This window comes from Manis javanica, chromosome 3 (assembly GCF_040802235.1).
Source record: "Manis javanica isolate MJ-LG chromosome 3, MJ_LKY, whole genome shotgun sequence".
Taxonomy (NCBI): domain Eukaryota; kingdom Metazoa; phylum Chordata; class Mammalia; order Pholidota; family Manidae; genus Manis; species Manis javanica.
The window spans coordinates 196,276,972-196,287,657 of NC_133158.1; the positions used below are offsets into that span (position 1 = coordinate 196,276,972).

Below are 10,686 nucleotides of genomic sequence, written 5' to 3' on the forward strand. Positions count from 1 at the left end.
ATTTTGATATGTTGCAGGTGAGTTTAAACTATCTGCTAATCTTTGTTGCCATTATTGTAATTAGAGGGGTAGTAGATGGGCCAAAAAAGCAACACCTGTCCCCAGCTAAGAACCATCTCATGACCCATTTTCCCCCACATACAAACTTACAACCCAAAAGGGCAGTCACTTTGGGACTTAACTGCTAAACCTGATTTGGATTATCACACTGGTTAAGTCACATGGACAGTATCACTCAAAAGCTGGAACTGCAGTTGCCATTATTAGCATTACCCAAGGCCACTAGACATCAGAGGCATGTGACCAGCCACTCTTGTCATCTGTGTTTGTACATTCGGGAGCTGCTACATATGGCTAAACATCCTGCAATGCAGAGGGCAGTTCTTCACAACTATCTGGCCTAAAATAGTAGTACCAGGCTGAGAAACTGATCTAGGAACAAATTGTGCGTTGTTCCACTTTCCTCCACTGTCACAAAATTGGTACCTGTAATTTCATCTGTACTTTCACCTAGACCTTTACTCATTATCACCCAGGAGGCAGCCAAGATACTTTTCTGGGATTTGCTGTGTTCTGAGACCAAACTACCTCACTCAGCACTCAGGTGGGTAACACAGGAGGTGAGGGTAAGAGTCAAAACTTTTAAATGCTCGCCACCACCAGGTTATATGTGGATGGTAGAGAGCCGTGAAATATTGGCTCATTTCCGGATGGCCTTTGTGACAAGTGCCCTGATGTAAATTCCAAGTGTTCTGGAAAACTAGTAGGACACGTTAATCTCAAGGGCTACAAGATGTTTTTGCAGTTGATGAGACTGGAAAACATGGTAACCTAAAAATGTTATCAACAGTACCAAGGCACCACATCACCCAGGGGTGGGCAAAGGTCCAGTGGTCAGTAGTTATTCTGTGTAATATGGCCTTGTTTACCTCAAGACAAATGGGGCAACTTTGGGCAGGAATCCCAAGTCTGGCATGCATAGACAGACTTATTTCATGTGCACATCCCACGGTGGTAGACAAGTTGCCATGTGCAAGAGGCAATCGGTGCAGGGGTGATCCACACCTTGTTTTTTCTAAGTTGTATCACGGTACTACATGTGTGACCCAGCCACAATTTACATCCCTAAAAAGAGGTATCTTTAATCTGTGTGGATAGTCTTTCAAGTGGTGGACCAGGTAGCTAGAGCTTGGGCAACAGCAAAGGGAATGACCATTTTTTATCAAGAAGTACTGGCCAGATGTAAAGAGCACAGCTGTGAGTTTAGCCCCACTAAGCAGTGACCACATTCACTTCAGTTTTGCACAGCTGCTGAGGTTGGAGCCACAGCAGCACACTGGATACCATAACCTTTTAATTTAGCCAAGCTGCCGGGGATTGAGACCCAGGTATTTGGGGGAATCTCTAAAGTCAGAGCCCCACTGAACCAGCAGCTACGCATAAGGTGATGGGGTAGGAGACAGTTTTCCACGTTTGTCACCAGTTTCATGCAAGAATCAAAAATACTCCGGAATATTTTACTTAACAGAAAGGCTTGCTTACTGAGGCATACATACTGTTCACTATAGTCAAAGCATCCAAGGAGTTGGGCCTCCCGTTAGGTGGTGGCAGATCAAAGAGTTTTTTCTTGACTGCTGGAGGGATTAAGCATTATTAAGTCTACCCAACACAGTCCCAAGAAGCTCTACTTGGTGAACAGGCTCCTGAATTTTATACACCCGTTGGTGGAGTTTTGATAAAATCACACAAGGCCTATGCCAGGGCACAATGGACTATTTTACAGGTACTGGCAAGACAGCATTTGGATTTTTAAAAAAACAGACTAAAAGCCAATGGGCTCTTCCTTTTCTGTCTAGCACAGTTCTTGCAGCATGGTCCTTGGCCATCAGCATCCTGGGAAAACATTAAAATGCAAATTCCCAGGACTCAACCCAGAAGTACTGAATTAAAACTCTGGGGGCAAGACTAAGCAATGTTTTAATAAGCCTACGGATGGCTTAAGAACCATGTAATTAAAAGACTTCCTTTTGTTAATCAGCTTTAACACTCCCAGATCACTACCCTTTCTCAGCTACTCAGTAACTAAGAGCAATAGATAAAATGGATGGTATGAATAAAATCATCACAGATTCAAAAAGTTCACATTACTATCAATTCAAAATATGATTTCAGCAAGGTGTCAGATTTTTAAAGAATGATCAGAAATGAAACATCACAAATAAGATTTTTTATTTGATACCTAAAGTCTGAATTTTAAACAGATTCTTGGACTGGTGGCTCATATCCATCAGCTCGTTCAACTTTAGCACCTGTCTCATCCCCGGTAGCTTTTCCAGAACTACTGCCTTCACCATGAAGCTCCATGAGTTTTCCCACTGAAATAAAAAAGAAATTGTTAATTTTATCTTGAAATAATGGTCTCCAAAATTAGTATGTAGATATGAACCTCCCCCCCCTCCCCAAAAGACATCATCTGGCCTCAAAACAAAACCCCAAATCATCTATTTGGCCACACAATTTTTTCTTTCAGGAGTCCTGTGATTTTTCACTTACATTCAAACTTGGGCTTCTTCAGCATTTTTACTTTTCTAACAAAGACATCATGCAGCGGATAAATAGACTGGCAAGCCTTTTCTATGTCTTTTCCAATGCTGTCTGGAATCCTGCAAACCAGTAATGACAGAAAAGAAGCCTACACATATAATACCCATTGCATTTAATTCACATTAAATCCTCACGTAAGACAGTCTATTACTGCCCATGTACAGGCCAAGGTTAAATAAGTTAGTTATTAGGTAGCAAAGTTAGTATTTGAGCCTTCTGCCCTTTCCATTACACCTGCTTTGCCAACTGCATGGGAACATCAGAAAAATGATAACAGTGTTATCACTGGACATCATCTGGGACCGAAACATTTTGTCATCACTTATTCCCATACAAGGATTATAGACAGTTGTCTATTCAGTGTATTTTCTAATTAAGGCAAAAGCATTTCCTGTGTTTCAGCCTCATTCTATCTTACCAAGAGATAGCTTCATCAAAAAAAAGGAAAAAAATCACCATTACTGAGCACTTCACATGCTGTTCAAGGAATGTAGGTTTCACAGGATTTAAACACAAGTCAGACTCCCCACTGTCTCACATGCTTTCCCTCATCTGAGGGATTATAAGAGATTCAGGATTGTGTTGTCTGAGGGAAAGAAATACTTACAATTTATTGACCACTTCTTTCAAGTCATTTGTCTGCACTTCTCGGGTCATGATTTCCATCATCTTCTTCCGGATTTGGCGGACCTGTTGATGCTGAGCATAAGAGGTCTTCCGGATCTGATTATTGCGTTTTTTAGTAAAACCAACACAGAACAGACGAAGCAAATAACCATCGGTAGTCTTGACATCAACATGAGCTTCAATCATGGTCTAAATGAAAGAAAGAAAGAAAAAGATAGTCTCAAACATACAGGGATTTATTATCAGTTTTTAGCCCTCATATTCCAATATGAAAATACTGGAAGATCACATACTCATTATACATTATAAAGTATAATATAAATCACATACCTGATTTACAGAATTGTTTTTCTTGAAACAAACCTACCAATGGTTACCCAAATCCTTACTATCCTTAGTTAAATACCAAGTCCTTTCAAATGTCTTCCCTTTTCTTCACTGGGTAACTTAACCACAGAAACTTACCCAGTACTATCCTAACAGCACCCATCCCCACACATTGCACATACACATACTTTTCCTTACAGCCTGCCCCTCCCCAAATTAACTGTCAACTCTACAAGAGGAAAATAGGTCAGAACACTCTACAATATGGACATCTTACACCCACTCCATCTTTTAAAAGAATGTGTTCTGAATTGGCAAAATAATGTCAACACAAAATGCATATATTTTTAAATGTCCTTTATGTTCCAAACTAAAGCCATGCTGGGGATTAGTCTATATCACAGCTAAAAATATAAAACATCCATAGTCATGTTATTGCCTAAATTTAAACAGCGAAAACTATCTTTAGTAACAAAAAATGAACTGCCTCCTTAGCATTTAAATTTTATGACTTAAAAAATACAATAGTTACAGCAAAGGGATCTTAAAATATTTCCAAAAAATACTACCATAAAAACCTTAGAGGAATGTCAGATACAAACATTAACTGTATAATCAGTATCTAACATTTGGACCAAAACAGTTTTTCACCAATCATTCCTATAATCTAAATCATCTCAAAACTGGATGGCTAGCCACATACATCTGAACCAATGCAGCTATTTCCTGTATTAATACTCATGTTCACTAAATGTTTTTTATGTCAAGCTGACCTAAGCATATTTATGTGGATCTTTTATTTCATTTTTATAACTATGATTTTATACTCTGACCTATGTTTTACAGATGAAGAAACCAAGGCTTAACAGGATTTAAGTTTCCTACCAAAGAGAAATGGAGCCAAAATTTCAACCTTGTGTCAGAGGCTCTGTATCTCCTATTATGTTCTATTGCAGAGGTAATCAAGACTGGCCCAATCCACTCTTTCACTATAAATATAAAATTCACGAGATTTTGAGGCCCAAAGATATTCTCAAGACAGGCAAAACTGAAAACCTGAACCCAGATGTTCCTCAACCAGTCACTAATCCACGCAGCAAAAAAACTTTGATAACCCAATATTAAATCTTGAATTGAAACAGATATGAAGATCATGGCTTGCTCACTGCTGTTGCTCAAGTTTAAAACTGACAATCCTGGAGCCAGTGCTCAATAATGGCAAGGAAACATCAAGGATTTAAATGAAATCTAAACCTCAACTCAGATGTGCTCCCTGCTGTCATCACACCATGACATCCCATCATGCAAATCCACAGCACCCTGCGCTCTCACGAACAGAATTCTGTTCTCACCTGCCATTTTTTGACCATGGAGCACATTTTGTCACGGGTAAGATCCATGCCATGGAAATTAGTCAAGCAGTTTTTACCCTGAACATCCTCAGTAATCAGCTTGAATTTTCTAAATGCAACTTCATCATTCTGCAGATCAGCAAGACTCACTTCAAAAACACGACCCTTGAGGCCATCGGATGCAATTTCTATAAAATAAGAAAAAAATAGTCTTAACAGCAGGAACCACATAAGCAAAATCAAGCCACCAAAGACAATGTTCATGCATAAGGTTGAGCTTAGAATGTTCATTAACGTAAATTGTAAAGACCTTGACTTCTGTTAACCAAGTCAAGTTAGACACCAGTGACCTATGACAGTGCTCATTAGCAGCTCAAAACTACCCGTGGATGTTTACTAAGTAATTCTAAAAGCACCTCCTTGCTCCTATGAAGTGTACCAAAAACAAGCATCTCGATGGCCAAAACTGCAACCATGAGCTGACATTTCCTTAAAGTCTCCCTCTGCAGGAGATGTAGACGGAGATACATAAGAGTCAGTTTAGGAAAAATACAAACCAAGAATAAGATACTCACTGGTTCCTTGAGTTCTTGTGACTAGTGTTTTCCCAATATTTCTTATATTGAACATGGCTGGTGCTTTCACATCATACCAATCTTTCTTAGAAAATGGATCAACCCTGTATTTTTAAAAAGCGTAAGTTTTATTGCTGATCACGTAGTTCGTTTTTTTTTTAACTTTCCTCAGTCTAATGACTTTAAAGAGCTAACTGGCATGTAGACAAAAACTATTCCTCTCACGGTGAGGCGGGGAGCGCACATTAAATCTAGCTGTTACCACGATGTTTCACTGTAGAGACCGGATACTTTGATCAAAGCTATGCGCCCCACACACTCCCCGCCCCTGTAGAAAGGTTCTTCTACAGGCAGCATGCCTCTAGTAACACGCCCGTCTTTTGGACTTTACAGATACGCGAAAACAATACCGGTAACCCCGGCTAAAGGTCCCACGCGTGCCTATTAGCAGCTCCCGGGCTCAATCCGACCCAAGTGCAGGAGGAACATGGGGTCCTGGGTGGCTAAGAACAGTGTCTGTCTCAACTCCAGCTCCTGGAGTGACATCCATTACCCATGGGATTTACGAGGCCCGCGAGCCCACGATACGGAACACGTCAGCCCCAAGTGGCGACGGAATCCAGCCCAGGACCGCGCACGAGGCCCAGGGAACCAGGGCATAGGCAGTAGGCTCGCCGCGACGCAGCACCCAGATCCGCCAAGCCGCGGTTCGGAGGGTACACCCCCGGCAGGGCCCGCGCAATCCAACCGACATCCTCGCCATCCGGCCCGCGCCGAGATCCAGAACCCGCCCGCCGGCTCCAGCAGCACCCCCAAAAAGCGGGAGACCACGACAGTCACCACTTACACTTTCTTCTTGGCTCCCTTTTTGCCGCCTTTCGTAAGGCGCTTGTTCTTACCAACCGCCATGGTGCTGCTCAGAGAACCAGAAAGGCGGAAGTACAACTCGCGCGAGAACTTAGGAGTACGGGGTAGGCGCGCCCGCTACGTGACCTGGCCTTCGTTCTTCCGGCCTCAAGAAAGTCGCGGCAACAGAAAGAGGCTGCAGCCACGAGGAGCGCCCTCGCGTGTGAGGAGGCCGTGCAGCACGCCGCTGGTGGCTCCTGTGGCCTGGAAGTAGGTTTCCTTGGGAGGAGGCGCCCGCTCAACATTGCTCCAACCTGAATTTACCACCTCACTTTCAAACCTGTCTCTTCTCGAGAGCTTGGAATCTGGACTCCGAAAAGCAGATACGGGTTCAAATACTAGTTATTCAGCAGTATTTAGCCTGTGACCTTCAGTTTTCGCCTTTTTAAAATGGAGACAGTAATAAAATCTACCTCAGGAGTGTTAGGATTAAATCAGTATAGTTTTGGAGATGGTAGTAGTGTTCTGCCTGATACGGCTGCTGGGCAGTGCGGTATGTTCGCCTTGTGAACGAACATCCATCAAGCTGTACACTGACTTGTATACTTTCCTGTTTTCACATTCATATAAAGTTTAAAGAAAGAAACAGGTAGAATTAACTCTGCTGATTGTTTATCCGAGGGACTATGAATCCAGTGTTTCCAGATATTTTGATTTTTCAAGAAAAGCTGGACTTTTTTGCATGTGAAATTTCTAATTTTTTCAATTTTTACAGCTAATTCAAAAAACAATTTTTTTTTTATAGGGGTTTGACAAAATACTTCCTGGCTGGATGTGGCCCCTTAGCGTCAAGTTGCAGCCCCTGGGAAGCTGGCCCATGCAGATTTGGAACTCAGCCAGTGGTATGTAGAGTTCACTTTTCTAACTTCCTTTCTGGCAAAAAAAAAAAAAAAAAAAAACAGCAAAACTTTGACCAAGCTAGAAACTGCCTGCCACTCACAGCCTTTAAGTTCTATAATCCCTTCCAGTCCTTCTAGCCTCCATCCCCTACCTCCTACTAGCCGCACCTTCTAAAACAATCATCCTAAATCTCTGAAACTATCCTGAAATATTCAAATAATTCAATTAATTCAGTTGCTTATTGGATAAACTCAGAGTCCTTATTTCATAACAATATGAAGATACTTAACACTACTGAACTGTGTGCGTAAAAATGGTTAAGATGGTCAATTTTATGTTACATATTTTTTACCACAATCTAAAAAGAAAAAAATCCAAGTCCTTAGCCAAGCCTACAAAAACTCTTTTATCTGACCCTACTCACTTAATCCCTTTTCATCCTTACCACATCTTACTCTTTACCAGGTATCCCAACTCCAGCCATCTAGAACTATTTAAAACTCCCTGGACTGAGCAATTTTGTCTTCATTCCTTTTCTCTTATCAGCAGGCAAATACCTGTGCATTTCCAAGAGAGCTCATCATCATTGCTTCTTTGAGTAAGGGATTGATTCCCCAGACAAACACGTTTTCCCTCAGACCTGCTCCCAGAAGACCTAGCACTCTTTACCTGCTTAGTAACTATTAATTAAAACGTGTCTCTTTCTCACTGTAAGCAGAAGGACACACAGTGCACCATCTCTTAGTACATAATATTTGTTGGGTTAACAAATAAGACAACATCACTGTTGTTCCAGAATTTGAACTTTGTGGATCAATCAAGATTTTCAAAATAATTTTGGGAACTAATAGGACTATAATTTTTAAATTTCATCAAGCTATGAAAACAAAAACAAAACAACTGCCATTTACTATCACCATCATTTTCTTTTAAAATTACATTTTGACCCCCCAAATAAAAAGAAAGAACATACCCTCTAAAAAGTCAGCCTTTTTATATAAATAAACCAACTTTATGAAAAACAACATAAATCTTATTTTTCGTGTTTCATTGCAGACTGACAAAAACTAGTGACCAATGGAAATCAATGAGTCCTGCTAAATTTAATGCTGAGTCTAATAAACATCTTTATTATTCTATACTTAAAGTAACCTAGACTAAATTTACTTTATAAGTGGCAGTTGGCTAGCTTAAAACTTATCCATTGGAAAAATGTTATAGACCCCCAGGCTACATACTTCAGAATTAAAAACCTAACTCGCCTTCTTCGTGATCTAATTTCTCTTTCTGCCTGTGTGTAAGAGCCTCAGGGGAGGCATTAATGAACTCAGTTGCATCTGGTTTATTCTACAAACACTAGCACCTAAGGGATTTGTCAGAGGTACATATTCCAATCCTCAACTTGCTTCGTAATAATAGCATCTTTTAAAAAAATTATATCGCCTGACACTGTTATTATAGTAAATAGTTCAATCACCAGTTTTAGTTTAATTACACTGAATAACAGCAAATGGGCAGGGGGCAGCACAGGGTGTGAAACCAGATTTCTGGGTCTCAACCATATGAGAATTTCATAATTCAGATAGAATAAAACCCAACAGAAAAATGTCAGAATACATCAAACCTAGTAAGGTGTCAATGCTGTTAATTTCCTTTTCATCTCTATTAAATCCATCCAATCATTTTTTAGTTTTGATTACTGTATTTTTATTTCTAAAATATCCATTTAACTTTGCAGTTTATGTCCCTTTGTAGTTTGTTATTCTTTGCAGGCATCTTCAATATAGATTTAAGCCCAGAGAACATATTTGTTTTACAGTCACTGAATGACAGTTGTAGTATCTGAAGTCTCTGCCAGTCTTTCTATTGTCTATTTTTGCACTCTTCCTCCATAATGCAGTCTGGTTGCCTTGAGTTCCTAGTCATCTTTGAATACTAGCATTGTGTTTGAAGACTTGTTTGTGGGAATAATTTGATGCCTAGAATGAAGGTAAGTTCCTCCACAAAGGATGTACATGTCCTTCTGTGCAGGCATTTAGCTAAGCTTTTGGGTTTAGGCTTCCTGGGCAACCCAGGAGTTTCAAATGCAGCTATAATTCCTTACAGAAGCTGTCACCCTCTGGATTCAGCTTTTATCCTGAGGGTGTAGCCATAGAAGGTCACAGTTTATTGAGGGGAGAATCTTCTGTTAGACTTCACACCTGTGGACCCTGGGATTGGATTTAAGTCGTTGTCATCCTTAGTGGCTATCCAAATAAATTTTTGGATTCTGGAACCAAGGAATACCTTTAGTATACCAAAAACAGCTTGACATTTGTTTATCTTCGTTATTCCTTTTTTTTTTTCTCCCTCTCATGTTTTGAACCAGTAATTGTTTACTAAAAATAGCACTTTTTAAAGTTGAAGTATAGCTGATATACAATATTATATTGGTTTCAAGTATACAACAAAATGGTTCAACAGTTACCCACATTATTAAATCCTTATGCAACTAGTGCAGTTGCTATCTGTCAACATAGAAAGATGTTACAGAACCATTGAGTATATTCCTCCATGCTGTATACCATCCCCATGACTAACTTATAATATGATTGAGATTTGTGTGCCCCTTTACTCTCCTCACCAGCCCACCAACCCATCCCTCCACACCATGTAACCACCAGTCACCTCTCAGTTTCTCTGAGTCTATTACTATTTTAATCATTTTGTTTTACTTTGTTTTGTAGATAACACAAAAAAGTGAAGTCGTACAGTATTGATCATTCAACACCTGACTTCTTTCACTTGGCATAATACCACCTAGGTCCGCCCATGTTGTGGCAAATGACAGGATTTCTTTCTCTTTTGTGGCTGAATATATTCCATTGTGTATATGTACCACACTTTCTTTATCCATTCATCTATTGATAGATACTTTGGTTGCTTCCATATTATGGCTATTGTAAATAATGCAGTAAACATAGGGGTACATACATCTTTTTGAATCAGGGACTTTGTTTTCTTTAGGTAAATTCCTAGACATGAATTACTGGGTCATATGGTATTTCTACATTTAGTTTTTTGAAGAACCTCCATACTGCTCTCCATGGTGGCTGCATCAATTTACATTCCCACCAAGAGTGCAGGAGGGCTCCCTTTTCTCCACATCATCATCAACACTTGTCATTTCTAGTCTTTGAATAGTGGCCATTCTGACTGGTGTGAGGTGATATCTCATTGTGGTTTTGATTTGCATTTCCCTGGTGATTAGTGATGTAGAGCATCTTTTCATATGCCTGTTGACCATCTGTATTTCTTCTTTACAAAAATGTATGTTCAGGTCCTCTGCCCATTTTTGAATTGGGTTATTTGTTTTTGGGGGGTTGATTTGTGTGAGTTCTTTATATATTTTAAACCGGATAAATATATTCTCCCATACTGTAGATAGCCTCTTTTATTCTTGAGGGTGTCCTTTG

At 40.0% G+C, this 10,686-nt stretch overlaps 1 protein-coding gene and 2 non-coding genes across 3 annotated transcripts; all 3 read right to left on the bottom strand.

Annotated features, from left to right (window-relative positions):
- Positions 1–2,212: 2,212 nt before the first annotated feature.
- RPS3A (ribosomal protein S3A) lies at positions 2,213–6,488 on the bottom strand. Its single transcript, XM_017675333.3, has 6 exons — positions 6,333–6,488; positions 5,486–5,589; positions 4,911–5,098; positions 3,212–3,420; positions 2,554–2,663; positions 2,213–2,375 (listed from the first exon to the last, which is right to left on the bottom strand). Exons 1-6 carry the CDS (start codon positions 6,392–6,394, stop codon positions 2,254–2,256), a joined length of 795 nt encoding a protein of 264 aa, XP_017530822.1. The 5' UTR covers positions 6,395–6,488; the 3' UTR covers positions 2,213–2,253.
- Positions 2,860–2,931, bottom strand: LOC118968551 (small nucleolar RNA SNORD73). Its single transcript, XR_005056283.1, has one exon. It is a non-coding gene; the product is annotated as a small nucleolar RNA SNORD73 (small nucleolar RNA).
- On the bottom strand, positions 4,145–4,217 carry LOC118968553 (small nucleolar RNA SNORD73). The gene has a single exon (XR_005056284.1). It is a non-coding gene; the product is annotated as a small nucleolar RNA SNORD73 (small nucleolar RNA).
- Positions 6,489–10,686: the final 4,198 nt, after the last annotated feature.